General features: G+C 50.5%; 1 protein-coding gene across 1 annotated transcript; it reads left to right on the top strand.

The window, feature by feature from the left end:
- Positions 1-19,508: 19,508 nt before the first annotated feature.
- On the top strand, positions 19,509-20,197 carry LOC136478440 (protein TRACHEARY ELEMENT DIFFERENTIATION-RELATED 7A-like). Its single transcript, XM_066476901.1, has one exon. The coding sequence runs from the start codon at positions 19,580-19,582 to the stop codon at positions 20,084-20,086; it is 507 nt and encodes a 168-aa protein (XP_066332998.1). The 5' UTR covers positions 19,509-19,579; the 3' UTR covers positions 20,087-20,197.
- The last annotated feature ends 392 nt before the right edge of the window (positions 20,198-20,589 follow it).

The following is a 20,589-nucleotide window of genomic DNA, read 5'->3' as shown; positions in this document are numbered from 1 at the left end:
GTCGACAGAATATCATCGGCAGTCCTCTGAGAAGTATCCCACGAAGGTAGATTGATTGGCAGAGAGGTGTGTAATGAAGAACAAGAAGGCAACAGAGACACACGAGTTAGACAGGTTCAGGCCATCAGTATGACGTAATACTCTACTCATGTGGCCTGTTGATTTGTATTGGCTATCGTATGATATCGCGTGAGTTTGGAGGAGGTCCCTGCCCGTCTTATATAGTTTGGGGGGGCAGGGTTACAAGTCGGTCAGATATGAGAGATAACTGGAAAGTAATAACAGATTACATGAATCTTGGGATCATAAGTATCATAACAGATCTCGTAGTATCTTCAGGATATCTTCCCTGTATCTTGCGGGATGCGCCGTACAGAGTCGTGCCCCGCAAGGCTTTGTCTTGTGGGCTGGGCCGCTCCCGCCCTTAGGGGCGTAGCCCATGTGGTCTGCCGTGGGTATCCAGGGTCGTACCCCCACAGCTAGTCCCTGAGCGCCTTGTACCTGTTGTGCAACGTCGTCTTGAGCTTGTTCGAGCAGGTGCAATTAAAGCCGAGCAGTCAAACTCATGGTCCGACCACCGTGATGAGTTGCCGAGCAGTTGCCGAGTAGCGTGAACCGTTGCCGAGCAGCGTGAATCGTCGCCGAGCAGTGTGAACCGTCGTCGAGCAGTGTAACCCAAATACGGCTTGCCATAAGGGTGTAAGGAGATCAAGTTCAGAATAAAAAATTTCTTCGCAGTGGACCAAGTGTGCCCACTTAGAGTCCGACCACGTGAAATGGAGATAGTCTTCTTCAGCTTCAAGAGGCGCGGAGTCTTCTAGAATAAAGCAAACACATTATGTGGTGCCAGGGTCCAAAGTAGAAGAGTAGTAGAAAACCAGCCGAGCAGGCAGTCAGTCCCCATGCGTAGCCCCGAAATGAGAAAAAACACATTCACCGTAAGGTGAAGTGTGCCCACTTAGTCCCCGAGCCTGACAGTAGGTGACGTGGTCACGTGGTGCTAGGGTCATAAACAGCAGTCAACAGAAGAAAAATCCCCAATGCGGCGAGGAACCGAGACGTAATGCAGACGCAGTCCTCGAGCCACAAGAGGAAATCTTGGAGAAAATAAATCACGGAGAAAATACCAGAGTAATGGTTGTACAGTAGTAATTACTAAGTCGTAACGTTTGGCGGAGAAGTCGGCGAATATTCGGCGAGCCATAACAAATTACGGAGATAAATCGGCGATACAGGCCACGGCTGCACGAAAGCCCAAGTAACGACCCACCTTGCTGTTGCGGAAAATTCGGAGAGGAGCAAATCATGGGAACGGTTTCCCAAAAATCCTCGAATGCGAAAAGGTGGAGGAGTGCTTTATAACTGCGCTGCCGCACCCCGCACTCCCACCTTTGCCACTTTGTCATTTCATCTTCTTCCTTAGCCCTCGTGTTTCTAGATTCATATCCACGCGCGCTTTCGCTGCTAGTCCCCAACCGGATCTGAGAGATGGCGCCGAAGAGGGGAGCTGTGAACCCAAAGAAGGCGAGCCCAAAGAAGGCGAGCGCTGGAGCCAGCCGTGACGAAGAGTGGGTGCCGTCGCGCATAGGGGAGGCGAAGCTCAACAGATTGGTGGAGGCGAGCGTTCTTCCCGATCGCGTCACTGTCGGATGACGGCTGGCCCTCGGTGAGCCCTTCCCAATGTCTTATACCGACAAAGCTGTAGTATTTGAGGACTACTTTTGGCGCAGATTAGGTTTTCCTGTTCACCCATTTTTGAGGGATTTATTGGAGTTTTACAGAGTCAATCTGTGCAACCTTCACCCAAACACCATATTGCACATATCTATCTTCATCCATTTCTGTGAGGCGTAACTTGGAATCCTTCCCCACTTCAACCTCTTCCGTCACCTGTTCTGGCTGAAAAAGAGAGGCGACGGTGGTTCCAAGGTGGTCGGCAGAGTGTACCTTCAGCTACACGATGGAATGGTGGGTGAGTACCTTACTGTGTCGCTGAACATGTCGCCGAAGGGGTAGAACGCCTGGTGGTTCTACATGAAGCAGAGCCACCCTACCGTTCGCTGCGACGACGACCACATCCTGGAGAGCCGGAAGAGCTGGTTAGAGATGCTAAGCAACGCTGATATGGAGCAAGTGAGGGAGCTCCTTGGCTTAATAAAGGGCGTGAAGACCAATGGTGGATTGGTGGCAGCGAGCTTTATAGTGCGCCGCGTCCAGCCCTACAAGGAGAGGGTTCACGTAGCCTTTGATTTTAAGGGGGAGACCGATGGTACCCAGGAGAGGACGGAGATGCTATCGAGGGACGTAGTGCAAGAGCGGGCTACAGAGCTGTTCGCTCCATTTGCCTCATTCAACTTGCCAGGGCAGACGAGACCCTTTCACTACAAGAACCTGCCTCCTCAGGTAAATATCTCAATTGTGTGTTCATGATGCTTTTTATCTTCTGTCGTTGCCGAGCAGTGGACTGATTCACTTATGCGAAGATCCATTCGCAAGAAAGAGCGGTGTACTTCTCGGGCTTGCCGAGGGGTGATTGGCCGCAGGCGGTAGATGCTCAGCCACCGACGTAGCCTGAGGAGGGAGCCATCAGCATATTGTCGAAGGGTCCATCTCCGATGTCGGAGAAAGTCTAGGGAAAGAGGGTAGTGGCAGACGAACTGGCCCAGAAGAAGAGAAAGACGGCGGGTGCCGCTCCTCTCAAACCGGACGACATCTAGCTTGGTGGTGACCAGACCACTCGGATGTGGAGTACCGTGGTGTTCGAGTGGTCGGATGACAACAAAGTTCTAGTTGCTCCTCCACCGAGCACGAAGGCGCCTCCACACAGCTCGCGCGTAGAGGAACAAACGAGGGGAGGGGAGGAAGTCCCCCAGTAGCAGGCGACGAGAGCCCTCGAGCAGCGAGCGAAGGGAGTCCCCGAGCAGCAGGCGAGGGGAGTTCTAGAGCGGCGGGCGAAGGAGAGGCCGACGGCGGAGACCGCGGGACCTCCACCCCAAGACGTAGGCATCGACCCCAAGGCCATGGCTAGGGGCTTAGGTAGGCAGCACTAGTTCAGAAAAATCTACCAGAAAGCCGCTACGTAAGTACCCTTGCCTTTGAGTTATTTGGTTGTCATATCCTTATCATTTTTGACGATTTGATGAGTTGATCTGATGCAGAGCAAGGCGTACGGATGATCCGACACCACCCGTCTAGGCTGACGAGCAGCCAAAGGCTGGTCTTAGGGTGGAGGAGATGCCAGTGGACCCCGTCTCGGAGTCCTTGGGTTCTCGGTGGCCTGTGGAGGAGTCGACCGCCCCTGCTGGCGGACGTGGCGGCGGTGAACAGTTGGCGTCGACAGTGGACGAGTCGGCGACAATGCCCGGGGCAACAACGAAGACCATTGGGTCTTCAGCGGCGAATGCAGGAGATGTCGGTACCACGCCTGAGTGTGGGGCGGCGATGCCGGTGGTGCCCGAGGAGCAAACAGTGCCCCCTGAGGTGTTGCAGGGCATGGTCGGACCCACTGTCTGGCCATGGAGCCCCCCGGTGGTGCCTCCAGTCGTGGTGGAGGAGGACAAGGTGGAAGAGATCGAACGTGAAGAATCTCGACCCAAGCTGTCCGGATCCTCCATAGACGCGACGATGAGGTGGTGGTTATTGAGGAGGAGGACACCGCTGGGGAGCTGAGGAGACTAGAGTCCACCCTTGCTGACATGATGAAACAAATCAAGGTCAGTACTGCATCTGTAATGTTCATCTTTGACGTTGGAGATTGTTCTTGTTCATAGTCTTGGCGTTTTTGCAGGGGATAACTAGGACTGCTGAGCAGCGGCGCCAGTTGATAAAGAGGATGGAGTCCCTCGCCGAGAATAATGAAAAACTCAAGGAGGCGATGAACCTTATGGAGAAGAACATCTAGAGGGCCCAACGTGAGTGAGACCTTGCTGAGTCCAACGAGCAGGACCTGAAGTACTAGAAGGGCGTCCTATCCAAGCAGCTAGCGACCATATCCAAGCAACTACGTGGCAAGTTCAAGCAGCTGGCCACTATCTCCGAGCAGCTATCGAGTGCTTCCGAGTAGCTTGAGCAGAAGTTCGAGCAGCTCAGGAACGTATCCAAGCACAAAACAGGTACGACGTATCGGCGAATGTGCTTTGTATTGTTGAACAACCACATTTTTTGTGATGACTATTGTGCTTGTAGAGCAAGATGCGAAGCTCGGCCAGCTGTGCCAAGCCATCAAGCAACTCTAAGAGGAGAAAGCGAAGGAGTCAGAGCGAGCAGACAAGCTGGTCGAGGAGTTAAAAGGTGAGTACTTCCTGGATGGAGTTACTGTTGAAGTAGTTTCCTTGCTTGATGGAACCTTGCAATACTTGTAGACTACCATCAGAGGGTCAAGGCATAGTTTGATGTGCTGGTGTAGGAGGCCAGGACCCAAAGGGACAAGTTCGACGCCGTAGTCGCCAGAGTTGAACTGGTGCTCGACTGCGTCGACCTGGAGGCAGCTCCTTAGCCCGATGACAGGCCACGGCGTTCAGACACCATCATCTAGAGGTGTAAGGTGGCGTGGGAGAACTTCAAGGGCTTCAACCGCGATGCCATTGTTACCGCCATTACTCATGCCCTTGCGGTGGTTTGATCCCACTATCCAGTCGTTGACCTTCGGGCGATAGGGGCTGGATTCGCCAAAGGGATGGGCAAGGCAGATCACTAGTAGCTGGAGGATGAGGTGGAGGACGCGGCGAAGAAGTTGGCCGACGACATCGACCTGTTCGGCAAGACGGACGGCGATGGCGATGCTTGGGGATATGCTCGAAGAGTATGCTATAAGAACTGAATATAGTAGTTAAAACGCACAAGGACGCAAATAGACATTTATGTATATGTATAAATGGTCACATGTGCATGTTTATGTAGCTTGCTGATATTGCGGTGAAAAAATCATTGTAATATTAACCCTAAGACAATTATACGTAGTATAAATAGCGTCCGAGCAGTTAGTTCGTTACTTAACTCTTTTGTAACACCCTAGGTGTTACATTGTACAACTTTTCGCTAACACACTGCATAAGCATTATATTTGTGTACACATCTTGGTATTATAGGGTATAAAGCAATTTTTGAAACTTGAAGCATTCATTTGAAACAGGAAACAAGATTACATTTCATGCCACATGGTGTTACTTAGGGTTCTTAATGAATTTTTATTGAACGGAAATGCTATAGGATGCGTATGTGAACTTTAATAAAGTTGGTAGTATAAACTTCATAGGTGACGGTGAAATACTTGCGGTCGGAAATGGGGTTCGCTAGCTAGTGTGTCAAGTAGCTTGGGAAAGGAATGCAACGTGAAACCGTTCAAAGAATAGTCATTTCGCGTAAGCCTAAAAATGGGTCGACGGTGCCATGTTTGTCAATTTCTATAGGACGATCAAGTTAGGCAGTGGCAGAAGGTTTTGACTTAGTTTGATAGCCCTAGGTACCCTCTTGGGTATTGAACAACTGGTTTGGCGTTTGGAGCATTGGGTTTGAGTTTTTGAGCCGCTTTTAAAAGCGTGCAGGTCACATATCTGTGAACGGTGCCAGCGCTGGCCGCGATCACCCTGCTCGGCTCGGTGTTGCCGCGCCGGCCGCCGACTCACGTGCACGCCCACGTGCATGGCCGCGCTACTGGCCAGGGTCCCTGCTACTGCCCCTGGCACGCGCTCGCACATGCATGCGCACTGCACCGTTGGGCCCTGTTGCTCCGCCCGCCGTCATGTCCGCTTGTGCCGTTCTGCTCGCCACCGCTCGCCAGGCGCGCTCACGAGCACCGCCTATGTGTCACTATTGCCGTTGACGCAGTGCAGCTGCACGTGTGTGGGATGGCCACCTAATTTTGCCAGCGCGTCCGTGTCCACTCCCACACTTCGTCGCTGCCTTCCTGGACCTGCCACCCTCTGCAGCGATCAGTGCCGAGTCGCTGTCGGCGTGTGTATGGTGTAGTGTGGCGACGTCTTGTGCATGCCTCGCTGCTCCCCATCACCCATGCGTGCTTGTACCTTGTGTTGATGGCCACGACAGTGTCGAGCCACGTCATGCCTAACTCCGCTGTCTCTGCTGTCGCCATGGCCAGCGGGGCCATTTCTTTTGATTCACCGTGAGGGCAGCCCCATAATCCAATTAGTCACGTCCTCGGCTTCGCTGGGTAGCCAGCCATCCAACCGACCCCACATAGCTGCTCGTGTCCCCGCACTGTGCCTCAATTTTGGAGTTGCCGCTCCGCCGGGCCCTTAAGACCGGGGTGGCCTGCGTCATTGGCAAGCCGCGTAACCAAAGCATATCATTTCAATTCCTTGCCCTGATAGCCTCATCTCCACCGGCTAAGCTCCCCGCGCACCTCGGCCAAAGCACTACCACAACCCAGTCTTCCCTGACATGGCCGTGCCATCGTCGTGCGCCGCCACACCGCCTGTGCGCACGCGGCCAGCCCAGCTTAGGCCGTCTCTGGCCGAGCCGATGCCTTGACTATTTCCGTGGGTAGTCCATTGAGCTTACTAGCTAACTCGTTTGCTCTATTTTCGTTGTCGCTAACCGAAATGCCCCGCCGTGGCTGCAGGGTACCCACCAACGTGGTTCGACCTCGCTACTGTGCCCGATTCATGTTTCCACCGCTCGGTGCTTCGTGTTCGCTCCTAGGTAAGGGTCGGCTCTGTACTTAGGACAGGGGAGGGCTGATGAGGCCGGCGTAGCCGTCGGTGCCAGCGCCGCCGTGCCTATGCGCATGCGGGTGGTCGTGGGGGTGTCGCTAATGTAAAGATAGAATATTCCAAGGGCGTAGATGTAAAATAGTAGACTAGAGGAACAGTGCGCTCAGCGCTCGTGGGATTTCAGAGTAGTCCGAGGGGGTTTTTGATTATTGCTTGGTGGGCGCGGGTCTTTCCCTCCGTGGGTCGTTGTCCGACTGGGCCGCGCTACGCGCGCACGCGCGTCGTGCCGTTTTGGGCCAAGCCGAAGCGCATGGGCCGTGCGATTGAATTGCGTTTTTCAATTTCCAGTAAAATAGGAAGTGTTTATTCAATAAAGTTTTTAGCTGAACTTGGATAAATTGTAGTAAATTGTGTAATTGTCTAAAAATAGTGAAACTAATTTTGTTATGTTCACAAAAATACCATCTACTTGTTAGTGAAGTTAGATTACAGTTAGCTATGACATTGGTAGGTTCATAAATTCAAACTAGATGGCTTAGTATTATGTGGATTAATAATTGTAGGAATTTTCGTGGTAGATTGGTGATGGATATAGCTATAGAAATTTTATAGTAGGCTCACTAGGTTATTATGTACTTGCTGTAAATTTTGTAGCCTTAGGATGAGTTGCGAAATAGAGTAGCTATTACCCTTGCTTTATCGTATATATCGTAGATCAGCATTAGGAGTCAGAATACATGTAGTTGTTGTAATATTGTATGCCATACGTCAAATTTGTCATCGGCAATGATAGATAGCTTAATACTATGGTCAGTAGCACTAGCTTAGTGGTTAAACATATGTACCTTTATTTTAAGAGTTGGTGTTGCTATATTACTGAGCATTGCATCATCATTTCATGCATGTAGATCATGAGCTGGTAGATTTTGTGCCAGTCGACGAGCAGGAGTACAACGAGGTGATTGAGGAGTATGAGGAGGAGATTCTTATGTAGGAGGGAGCCCCAGAGCCTGTTGGCGCTGACCTTACTGACCCGTCGCCTGCCCAAGGCAAGCCCCGGTGCATAACCCCTATTTTAATGATCACTGAATATATATATGTGATGTGCACTTAAGTTACAAGTATTTTATGGAAACTACATGCATAAATATATCTACCCATGAGTCATACTAGTAGAGGTCGAGTAGCTGCTATGCTTAGGATATCAGTAGCGTGAGTAACCTATCGTTACTCGCAAATAGGTGATAAAATATGATCACTCATGATAAAATGGTGGAAAGGAAAATGGTGATCGGGCAGGGATATGGTTTGGGTACTGGTGGGTGTAAAGGGTTGTGTCTTGTGACCAACAGGGCATAGCTCGGTTACACTTTTTCCCTGTTTGTGTCAATTAAGGACCGGTCGTTGCAATGGACGCTAGGCAAGTCATAGATCTATTGTCCTGAGCACATACTTGGATATGAGAGCAGGGAAGACTTGTTGCTTTCTCGTCGTGGATCTAGCTATTTCCAGATTGACTGGTTGGAGGCAGAGATGGTGGAGGTCCTTACACCACACTGAGTTCGGGACTCAAGAGTGGGGGCTTGGAGTCCAAGTTTGGATGGGGACCTGGACACCCAGGATAGGAGGGTGATGGGTTAGTCCTATTTGTGCCTAGGGTACAAGCGGGGCGTGTGTTTTTGGGGCACCTAGCATCGAAGTAAGAACTGAAAGTTGAAAGAAGAAGAAAGGCAACTGATTGCTCAACTCTTGCATGAAAGTAGAACATGTGCTTATATAGACTGGCTAGATAATAACTTAATACGGCTGACAATAATAACTGAAATAAGGACTCACTGTTAGTATTACTTTCTGCTAAAAGGAAACCAGCAAACCATAAAGCTCATCACATTCCTTAGAGTCGGGAAATTATTCCTACTAGTCAGATAAGTCTTACGAGTACATTGCGTACTCAGAGTTTATTTACCCTTGTTGCAGGTGATGCATGAGACATACCTTTGTGTGGAGGATTCTTCTGGTGGGCACAGACGGATCCTCATCCCTTATCGCTAGATGTTATTTTTAAATTCCGCTGTTTATTATTCTGCACTCTGATATTTGGTGTTGTAATAATGTACTTTTTAAGAAACTCTGATGTATGAAATGGACCAGTATTGTAACTCGTTCTCATTATTGGATCCTTGGGAAAATGTGGATATTTCGGGTTCTCCCTTAGGGTGTGCCCGACAGATACCACCCGTTGTAGCTTACTTTCAGGGTGCTTAGTGTCTGGTGGAAGGCGAGCACCTCCATAAGTGTGTTATTTCGGGCGGTTCTACCACATCTTTGGCCTTAGCTAGCCCATAGTCCATAACGTCGAGCGCGGAGCCTATGCACATGTAGGAGGAACAGGTGTGACCAAGGAACTGCAGCCGACCACTCATAACGTAGAGCACGGAGCCCGTAGCACATGTAGGGAGAGATCAGAGACTGAGTCTTCTCCATAGAGAATAGAGCGGAACATGTGCTGCTCGGCGGTTGGTGAAATAACTTAGAGATGAAAGTGGTATTAGTGGCGTCTAAGCAGTTAGTTCTCTATTGTGCACTTGGCCTTGGCTAGCCCATAGTCCATAACATCGAGCGCAGAGCCCCGTGCATGTGTAGGAGGAACAGGCTTGACCAAGGAACCACAGCCGACCACCCATAATGCAGAGCGCAGAGCCCGTAGCAAGTATAGGGAGAGATCGGAGACTAGGTCTTCTCCATAGAGCGTAGAGACAAAACGTGTGCTGCTTGGCGATCGGCCAAATATCTTGGAGATTCAGAAAAAACTGGTCGGCAATTTGGAGAAACCTGTTCGATGAAATACGTTGGAGATTTGGAGAAATGTGGTAGACGATTTGGAGAAAACTGTTTAGCAAAATACATTGGAGATTTGGAGAGACATGGTCGGTGATTTAGAGAAAACTATTCGGCGAAATACGTTGAAGATTTGGAGAGACGTGATGGAGCAGTTATGATGATCTTGTACTAGAGTTCATTAAGGAGTAGCTTAGAGCTCGGCGACTATAAGTGGAGATTAAATCAGAATAGAGAAAAAATGGAGACAAATTATGACGATCAAAACTTTATTCATCATGAAGTGGAGAATACATGTCTGGAGCGTTTCAAGGATAGAAACATATAAGGTGCTCGATATGCCATGAGTTGGAGACTTCGATTCCGTCTAAGTCATGTAGGTGATAAGACCCTAGTCGGGTAACCCCCTTGATGATGTAAGGCCCTTCCTAGGGGGAGGAGACCTTGTGCATCCCTTCGGTTTTTTGTTTTCTGCGGAGAACGAGGTCACCGACATCAAATGAACGGCCTTTGATGTTATGGTTGTAGTACCTCCGCAAGCCTTCTAGATATGTGGCTGTGCAGACGCAGGTGATCAGGCATTCCTCCTTGGCCCTATCGACGTCCTCTGTCCGAACAGCCGTGGCTTGCTCTTCATCATAATTTTCCAACCTAGGTGCTTGGAAGGCAATGTCCGATGGTAGTATGGCTTCTGAGCCATAGACCAAGAAATATGTAGATACATCGGTGCTGTGGCTAGCTTAAGGTGCGCAGTCCCCAAACCACAACTAGTAACTCTTTGAGCCATCTGCCCGGATGCTTTTCTTCTTTCTGATATAGCCTCTTTTTGAGGGCATCAAGGATCATGCCATTCGCCCGTTCGACCTGGCCATTGGCTCTAGGATGGGCAATGGAGACGTATTTGATGGAGATGCATCGGTCTTCGTAGAAGTCCCAAAAATGATGACCAGTGAATGTGGTCCTGAGGTTGGTGATAATGCTGTTCGAGAGACTGAATCTATGGTTGATATCCTCAAACAGCTCGACTGCTTTATTTGCAGTAGCCAAGACAAGCGGTTTATACTCGATCCACTTGGAGAACTTGTCGATGGCGACATATACGTACCAAAAACTACTTGGCGCTAGCTTGAAAGGCCCGATCATATCCAGTCCCAAGCATGCGAAGGGCCAGGAAGCTGGGATGGTCTGCAGTTCTTGTGACGGCACGTGTATTTGCTTGGCGAAAAATTGGCATCCTTCACAACGTCGGACGAGGTCTTCTGCATCGAAGATGGCCGTGGGCCAGTAAAAACTAGCTCGGAAAGCTTTGCCAACCAGGTTTCTCGAGGTCGCGTGATTGCTGTAGGAACCAGAGTGAATTTCAAGAAGTAGGTTCACTCCTTCTTGGGTGATGCATTTCTATAGTATCCCTTCCTTAGCACTTTTCCTCATTAAGTTGCCATCCACCAGCACGTAATGCTTACTTCGACGAATTAGGTGTTCGGTTTTAGTCTTATCGGTGGGTACTCGGCGCTGGTGAGGTACCTGATGAACTGTCCCCTCCAATCGGCGGCCGGCGAAGGTACTGTAAGTACCAGCTGCTCGGCGGGGGGAATTTCCTGAACCTCCTTCTCTTCTTTAATGGATAGCGTCAAAAGATCTTGAACGAAGACCCCCAGCAGAATCACGGCATGAGAGGAGCCTAACTTAGATAAGTGGTCAGCGAGCTGATTTTGATCTCGTACCACGTGGTGATACTCGATACCGTAGAACTTCCCTTCAAGCTTCCTGATTTCGGTGCAGTATGCATCCATCTTTTCACTGGAGCAGGACTAGTCTTTGTTGAGCTAGTTGATGATCAGCGCGGAGTCCCCAGATACCATGATGCATTTGACGCCGAGCTCAATGGCTATATGGAGTCCGTGAAGACATGTTTCATATTCGGCAGCATTGTTGGAAGTCAAAAAATGTATCTAGAGAACGTATCGAAGCTTATTCCTAGTCGGCGTAATGAACAGAATACCTGCACCAGCACCATTGATGTTGAGGGCGCCGTTGAAGTTCATCACCTAGTGCTCGGGATAAGTAGCGGTGATGGGCTCTTAGATCTCGGTCCACTCAATCAATGAGCGCCTAAGACTTGATGGTAGGCCTGCTTCTTAATTCGATGGAGTAAGTGCCGAGCTCAACAGCCCACTTGATGATGTGGCCATTGGCCTCTTTGTTGTGGAGAATGTCCCCTAGAGGGAACTCGGTGACCACGATGATCTTGTAATACTCGAAGTAGTGGCGGAGCTTGCTCGATGTAGTCAGAATGGCGTATAGCAGCTTTTGGACCTTAGGATAATGAGTTTTGGGCTCATTAAGGACCTCACTGATCAAGTAGACCAGACATTGCACCTTATAGGCATGCTCGGCCTCCTCGCGTTCGACAACAATGGCTGTGCTGACGACGTGAGAAGTAGCAACGATGTAGATCAGAAGAGTTTCGTCTAGCCATGGCACCGTCATGATCAGAGGCTTTGTTAGAAACAACTTGAGTTACTCAAAACCTATGTATGCCTCCTCCGGCTAGGAAAAGCGCTCAGAGGTCTTGAGGAGTTTAAAGAATGGTAGTCCCTTTTCGCCAAGGTGTGATATGAAGTAGTTTAGAGCAGCCATGCAGCCTGTAAGCTTCTGTATATCCTTGACGCATGTTGGCCGTTTCATGTTGGTGATGGCGGAGACCTTATCGGGGTTGGGTTCGATGCCACGTGGGCAGACGATGTAGCCCAGGAGTATACCGGATGGAACTCCAAAGATGCACTTTGAAGAGTTCAGCTTCCATCGGTATATTTTTAGGTTGACGAACGTTTCCTCGAGGTCGACGATAAGATTATCAGTGGTCTTGGACATGACGACCACATCATCGATGTAAGCTTCAACATTGCGGTCGATCTGTTGATCGAGGCACATCTAGATGGCCCTTTGATAGGTCGCTCCGGCGTTCTTGAGCCCAAAGGACATGGTGGTGTAGCAGTACACACTAAAGGGCGTGATGAATGATGTCTTGATTTGGTCTTCTTCCTTGAGGGAGATCTGGTGATAGCCAGAGTAATAGTCGAGGAAGGAGAGCAGTTCGTAGCCAGCGGTGGAGTCTACAACCTCATCTATACGAGGCAGGCCAAAGGGGTCTTTAGGGCAGTGTTTGTTAAGATCAGTGTGATCAACACACATTCTCCATTCTTTATTCTTTTTTGAACGAGAACAGGATTTGCTAATCACTCAGGATGATACACTTCTTTTATGAATCCAGTAGCTAGGAGCCATTTTATTTCTACCCTAATAGCCTCCTTGTCTGGCATGAATCGGTGGAGTTTCTGCTTGATCAGTTTGGCGGTCGACAAGACATTCAAGGAGTGCTCGATCTTCTCCCGTGGTACCCTCGTCATGTCTGTAGGTTTCTTAGCAAACATGTAGGAAGGAGACGAGCATACTTTCCTATTTGGGGTCGAGGTGAGCCCCAATCTTTATGGTCTTGGAGGGGTCGTTGAGGCTGAGGCCGACCTCCTTGGTTTTCTTGGACTTGGTGGAGGCACGAGGAGGCTCTAGCGATGGGATCTCTAGGTCATCGGTGGGCACCGTCTTAGCATCGGTAACCACACTAGCCATCTAGATGGAGAGGTCGATGACTTTAGTGAGGGCGAGGCTCTCTATCTCGCAGGCGTAGGCGATGGAGAGGTTGGCCCGCAGGGCCAGGACTCCTATAGACGAAGGCATCTTTAGCACCAAATAAGCATAGTGCGGTACAACCATGAACTTGGCCAAAGCTGGCCGACCAAGTATGGCATGATAGGTGGTGTTGAAGTCGGCGATGTAGAAGTTGATGTGCTCGACGCAGTAGTTGTTTGCCGTGCCAAACTGTACTAGTAGGGTGATCTCTCCAAGCAGTTTGGATGCCCTGCCAGGTACCACACCTAGAAAAGAGGAATTTGAGGGTGTGAGATCTGTTATCCTGAGGCCCAACTGCTTTAGGGCTCCAGCGAAGAGGAGATTTAGAGCGCTCCCACCGTCGACGAGCACTTTTCTGAAAAGCACTTTCTGGGCGGTTGCGTCGAGGACAATGGGGAAATGCCCTATGTAGGGGATGTCTGCCCACTGGTCGACCCTACTAAAGGTGATGGAGACCTTAGACCAAGGATGATAGTTGGGGTTGGTGGTGGCGTCTTCCGTAGTGACGGCGAGCACCCAGCGGGTGATGAGCTTCCGTCCTCTTCTGCTCTCGATGGAGGCGAGGCCCCCAAAGATGGTGGCGACCACCTTGTCGTGATCCTAGACGGCATTGTTATTGTCCCCAGGTGGTTGGCGGCCTCCGACTCCGTCGATGGTGTCATCGTCTGGCTTTTTATCATGGAATTCCTTAGCCAAGCCAAGGCAGTGCTTCATCTATGCCTGGCGTTCTTGTAGAGAGGGCACGGGCCGTCAAGGATCTTCTTATACTACTCGTCATAGTTGCGATTGGCGCGAGATTCATTAACGGCAGCGACGATGTGGTCTGGCTGGCGGTGGTGAATTTGACCAGACTTGGATCCTTCTGGCTGATCACGACCGCTGTCCCAATGGTAACTACAGTCATCATAGCGTCGGTCATTGTGGCTTCGATCGTCGGGGCGATCGTCGTAGCGGCAAGTTGGGCGATGAGTGCCTACATCCTTGTTGAAGCACACCTCGGCTTCCTCAGCATCGGCGTACTGGTTGGCGGTCGTGGTCATCTCGTCAATCCCTGTGGGCGGCTTTTGGTTGAATTTAGAGCGAAGCTCGCAGTGATGGAGTCCTTGGATGAAGGCAGTGATGACCTCAGCTTCTGTGATGTTGGAAATAGAATTCCCCATCTCAGAAAAGCGCCTGATGTAGCTACGGAGGAGCTCAGACGGCTTCTGGTTGATGCGGTAGAGATCATGCTTGGTGCCCGACCGAGTACACATAGCCATATAATTGTCGGTGAAGACTTTTTTTGCTCTTTCCAGGATCCAATAGAGTCTAGGGCAAGGCTTGTGAACCAGTTCATGGTGGTTGGCATGAGCATGATGAGAAGATAGTTCGCCATGACACTAGTGTCTCCTCCGGCGACGCGGACAACAGTGGCGTAAGCCTGTAGCCACTGTGTTGGATTCATCCTTCCCTCGTAGGGCTCGACCCTAGTGATTTAAAACCATAGAGCCACTGAAGTGTTCGGAGCGCCCTCGTGAATGCTGGGGGCCCTTCGGGGTTGTTGGTGCTGTCGTCTACAGCATTGTCGGCATTGAGCGGCTCGAGAGCTGAGTCTGGGTTACCGTTCTCTTGCTCGTACTCCTGACGGCAGTGTACTTCTTCCTCATGGCGATCGAAGCGGCATTCGTCGATATGTCGTTGCGCATCTCGGAGATTGTTGAGGTGCACTCGGATGTCCTGGTCGATCTCCTGGTCGTGTTGACGGTGATGTTCAATGCGGTTGCCCCTAGCTCCACCCTGGAGGGGTTGCCTGTCGTCGCGGTGCTGGTCGGAGAAGCGACTTGGGCGGCGATTGGATCTTGGCGCGACTGATCAGCGAATCGAGGTTGTGGAGTATGAAGGTCTTAGATCCTAGCGGATCTCGTTGGCCTGACAGTGTGGCACTTTAAGCATGGAGGTGACCTTAGCGACCTCCGGTGTCTACGAGAGCCAGGCGAGCTCGTTGGCGGCCACTGCCAGATTGGCGCTTGGAGTCTTGTAGACGACGTGGCCATCAACACGGACAGACTCATCGTCGAGGTTACGTTGGAGTGGCCATCCTTGCGAGTCAAGCTGCTGCTCGGCCATCGCAAGGGCGACCTCGTTTGCTCGGCGCTGCACATGGTTGACGTTCTGGTTCTCGTGAGAGGCACGTTCCTCCTCGGTTTCACCGTTCCGAGGGGGGTTGTTGACGCTGACGTTGAAGATTGCGCCGCCACGGGATGGAGGGAGAGGAAGTAGTTCGGTGGTGGTTTCAGCGATGGTCTCCGTAGAGTCCTAGGAGTCAAAGTCCAGATACTCCTCCAGGATGGTTTGGAGGGATGCTCCGAGGCGTCGGCCGACATGCATCATGTTGATGGTCGGCGGAGGCTGGTCGGTTATCTAGTCGGCGAGAGGATGGACATCTCCAACCTGGTCGGCGAATTTGCCCTTAGGGCATCTTGGTAAGCGTCGGCGGCGTTGGTGAACCCGAAGGGTACGACCGTAACCCCTAGAGTTTCCTGAGCAGCCTCCGATAGATCTAGATCAGAGGGTGGTCGACACTGCACCAGACTGTCTTGAGCCGATTTGGCGATGGAGAGGCAATCGATGAGCTTCAAACCAACCAGATCGATGGATGCGATCAGATCGTCATTGTTGATCTGCCTCCTCTTTTAGCGAGGAAGCGGGCGACGAGTTGTCAATGAAGGTGACCTCGGAGGCGGTTCTGAGATCAGATCTACAGTCGCAGGTGCTGGGGTGATCGACGCAGAATCGATCTGCACCGGTTCGATGAGCTCTCTGACTCTGTCAGCATTAATGATCCACGAGATTGATCCGACCGTAAAGATCTGGTCGGGGTGTGGGAGGGACGAAGAGCCTACGGAATGTACCATCTTATTCGGTATAGAAACAGCACGCACACCCCTACCTGTCGCGCCAACTGTCGACAGAATATCGTCGACAGTCCTCCGAGGGGTATCCCACAAAGGTAGATTGATCGGCAGAGAGGCGTGTAATCAAGAACAAGAAGTCAATAGAGACACACGAGTTAGATAGATTTAGATCATCAGTATGACGTAATACCCTACTCTTGTGGTCTGTTGGTTTGTATTCGCTATCGTATGATATCACGTGAGTTTGGAGGGGGTTCCTGCCCGCCGTATATAATCTGGGGGGCAGGGTTACAAGTCGGTTAGATATGTGAGATAACCGGAAAGTAATAACAGATTACAGGAATCTTGGAATCATACGTATCCTAACAGATCTTGTAGTATCTTCGGGATATCTTCCCTGTATCTTACGGGAGGCGCCGAGCAGAGTCGTGCCCCGTAAGGCTTTGTCTTGTGGGCTAGGCCGCCCCTGAGGGCGCAGCCCATATGGTCTGCCGTGGGTATCCGGGGTCGTACCCCCATATTTATTGTCTGTTTATTTGTTCTTTAGGAAAAAAACTAAACGGCGAGCCGAGTGATTTGTGGAGGCTTTGCTCACTCTATTTTTGCTATGTTGCTGTTCACAACACCACTGTCGTATTCCCCAACTCCAGTGGGGCTAGGTGTTCGGGCTTGAAATGGGAGGGTTGTCCGGAGAAAAGGTGTTCGGGTTTGAGATGAGAGAGTAGTCCAGAGAGAAAAGAGTTGAGTATGCATGGTCTTTATGGAATATCTATAGACACTTATCAGAAATTCACGACATTTGTGAATGTAAAATCATTTAAAACATTAAAAAATATAGTTTTTTCAACTATTTCTCTTTTTCTTTGCATCAATTACATATGTTGTATGATTCTACATTCATCGGCTAATAGGTAGATTAATTTGTTAGCCAAACATATAACTACTCACTCGGCTCAAGCCTCTGTTATTAACTAGCTCAAACACCTTAGGTAACTAAAGTACTTGTTAGCTAAATAATTAGTCAACTTTAACTAATTTAAATTACTTTTTAGTTCTAGGTAATAAGCTGATCAAAAAGACCCTGAGCATACTTAGTGGCTACCATGTTTTAGCGGCATGGCTAGCGCCCGGACGCTCGCGCCTGCCCCACCTCCTGTGCAAGCTGCTACGTCTGCTCGCCCGTCCTGCACTTGCTGCTGCGCCTACACGACATCTGCGACTCCGCGCGCTCGTCTGTTGAGCTCTTACTGCCACGACAAGATGGAGGGAAGAGAATGGAGGCAAGGGAGAGGAGAGGGGAAGGCGAGGCACGCCACGCGAGGTAGGAGGCGAAGCACAGCGGCAAGTTGTTGTCTGTCAGCCACCGGCGCCATTGCAGCATGTGCAACACCCAATCTACTTTTGAAACATTCAGATAAAATATTTGTAACATACGTCTGAAGACAAATGAAGCACTTAAAACATCATATTCAAACATGCGTGTATAACCTTTTGCAACATGTACAACACCGAGATCAACTTTTAAAACATCCAGATAAAATAGCAATATATGTCTGAAACACCTGAAACATAGGCTCGTAACATGCATATCTTTTGCAACATTCAGATGAAACACTTAAAATATACGTCTGAAACACCTGAAACATTTGAAAACATACGATTGCAACATGTGTATATTATCAATGCAACATATGGAACACCTCAGATATATTTTTGCAATATTCAGATCAAACAATTGAAACATAAGTTTGGAACGCCTGAAACACTTGAAATAGGGCATCGCCGACGGCCCCGGCCTAACTGCTGGCGAACTATGGTAGCCAGCAAGCTCGGGTTAGGGGACGTCAGCCCAACGTACACCTTCGCGGCAAGATGTTGGCCCGTCGCTCCTCTGACGATTCTCCTGCGCGCTGCCCAGGCTCGCGTCTGTCGGCGTGGCTTCTCCAACGCCGCTGCTGCTTGGCCGTAGTTGTCCAACGCCGTCCTCTCGCGGGAGATGGGGCGCAGCACGACTGGCTATGGGGAGCGGTGCGGTGGAGGAAGGGCACGGCGCAGCGGGGGATGGACGTGCGGTTGGGGAAGGCTGGAAGGGGTCACGGCGAGGGCGGACGTATGCGCGACGACGCTGTGACCCCCATGTGAGTAAGTGGAGAAATTTTCAGAGATAGGAAAGACCTAGAGATACTGTTGAACCTGTCCGCAGGCAAGAAGGCACGTATGCGATGGACGACCGACCATGTGCAAGCATTTACGATGTTTTAGCTAAGGTGGCGGTCCTCGTTCGGTGCGCACCACTTTTGCTCACAATGACCGGTAGTAACGTAGATTTTATTCGGTCGCACTGTTTTTCCTGACCGGTAGCGGCATAGCGCAACGTCTGGGAGTCTCGTGAGGAGTTTGGCAATCGATTCACTTGGCAGATATTTGATGAGAATTCCTTAGCAAGGGTGTTGCACGTGCCAAACTTTCTGTACCCAAAGTATGATATAAAGCTTAATGTGTGACTTTGATTTCTTTCGGCTGTCATCTAAACAAGTCCTACTAATATAATGTCCTGTGCTAGGTAGGTCTTTTGCTCCAGCTTCACAAAACTGTTTTTCCAGTTTCTCTTACCAAACATGTCGGGATGAAACAGTTTCTTCTTAAAAGCTTGTTTCCAGCTTCACTCACATGCAGAGTTCCCCAGGTGAAGTTTGAAATACTAGTTTATATCATCTTTCTCTCTGCTATCTTCACTGAGAATATGTTTTATCGAACGTTTTTTTAAAACAGTTTTAGCTTCACTGATCAAACAGCTTTATGGAACTGAAATAAAAAAACTAATTTATTAATGAAGCTGAGCTATACCAAACATGTCCTAAATCTTAATATGTGACTTTGGCTTCTTTCGGCTGCCATCTAAACCAGGGCGGTGCTGATTGTTTTCTTTTCTTTGTGGAGTTTCATCCAAATTTGAGCTAATGCTAGCTAATAGTAATAGTTTAGCTTACTATAACCTGTTATTTTACTAACAACTATTTCGTTAGCAAGAAAAAACCAACAAATTGCATCTTATAGTTAGCTAGCTAATTTTTACTAAGAGCTATTAGGTAGCTAACTATTTACGGCTGGGTCTTATACTAACCGGAGAAGTTGAAGTCGCTCAAGCTAATACAAGCGTCCAGTTGTTGCCGAGGGGAGAAAAAGAACTCCGTGTCCAGTGACGCTGAACACGCAGCACGGCAGCAGCCTGTGAAGCACTGATCTAACTGGAAAACAGTAAACACCTAGACGACAGACACGTACGCACGTGTCGCAAGACGCCACCTCCTTCGGCGAGCAGGACACGTACTCCAGCTCGTCGCCGAACGTGTCAAGTCGCCAGCCGTATAAGGACTTCACCGATCGTGCGAGTGTTCCAGCCGATCTCCCTTTGCCTTGCCTTTTTTGTTTTGTCTAGCCTATCGTCGTCGTGTACGCCAAAGATAGGAAGAGCAGAGCGCGACGATGCCGGTCAGCCTGGTGACGACGTCGCTCCTCCCGCCGTGCCGCGCCGCCGCGTCATCGTCGGCACGCGCCATGCGTTCGTTCGCGCGCCGGCCGTCGGCTTCCTCCGCCGGGCTCGTCGGCGGCGTGCGCTGCCACGCCGCGTCTCCGCCGCCGCCGGAGTTCCCGGGCAGGACGACGCCGGCAGAGGTGCCTGGCACGGACCGCCCGCCGGCCGAGGTGCCGGGGACGAACCGCCCGCCGGACGAGTTGCCGAGCATCGACACGCCGCCAGAGTTCAACGCGCCGCCGGGCGTGGACGTGCCGATGCCGGGGCGGCCAGTGCCCGGGCCGGAGCTCCCTGGCCCGGCGATGCCGTCGCCGCCGGCGCCGGAGGTCCCGACCGTGCCGCCCAACCCCGACGTCCCGCCGCCGCAGCTCCCAGAGGTGGACCCGCCCAGGCCGCCGCTCGAGGTCGTCCCGCCGCAGCCGCCGGTCGCCGCTACGGTGCCGCCTCCCTTTGTGTAGCTCCGCCGTCCGTCCACGGCGCGGGCCGGGGCAGGTGGACAGGGCGAGCGGCGTGTGGAGGAACCACGTAGGAGTGTACAAAGTTGTTAGCATGATGTTCACGGCTGTACAAGTTTGCTTTCAGTTTCAACAAGGAGCTACCAAAGTCGAGAAAGGCCGGTGCCGTAGCTTAGCTTGGCGTGATCTGTGATCATGGTTCATGAGCTCGTGGCAATGGCGCTCGCTGAGCGACTGAGCCAGACCAAGAATTCATTCAACTAGGACATGCCCAGGCGCCCAGCCCAGCTCATAATAGGCTGGGCTTATACTATCGTTGGAATAGTATTTTTCTCTCACACTAAATCTGTCAGCAATAAATCGTTTAGGACGAAACGAACAGGCTGATATTCCCTCGGTCCATAAAAGAACGTAATTATGGAAAACGTGTCGGTCAAACTATTTTAAATTTGATAAAATTTATATAAAATAATATTAGCATTTATATCTATAAATAAATTTATTAT

Source organism: Miscanthus floridulus, chromosome 1 (assembly GCF_019320115.1).
Source record: "Miscanthus floridulus cultivar M001 chromosome 1, ASM1932011v1, whole genome shotgun sequence".
Lineage (NCBI taxonomy): Eukaryota > Viridiplantae > Streptophyta > Magnoliopsida > Poales > Poaceae > Miscanthus > Miscanthus floridulus.
Note: the sequence above shows the minus strand (reverse complement) of the source record. Positions and strands in the feature narration are given on the sequence as shown.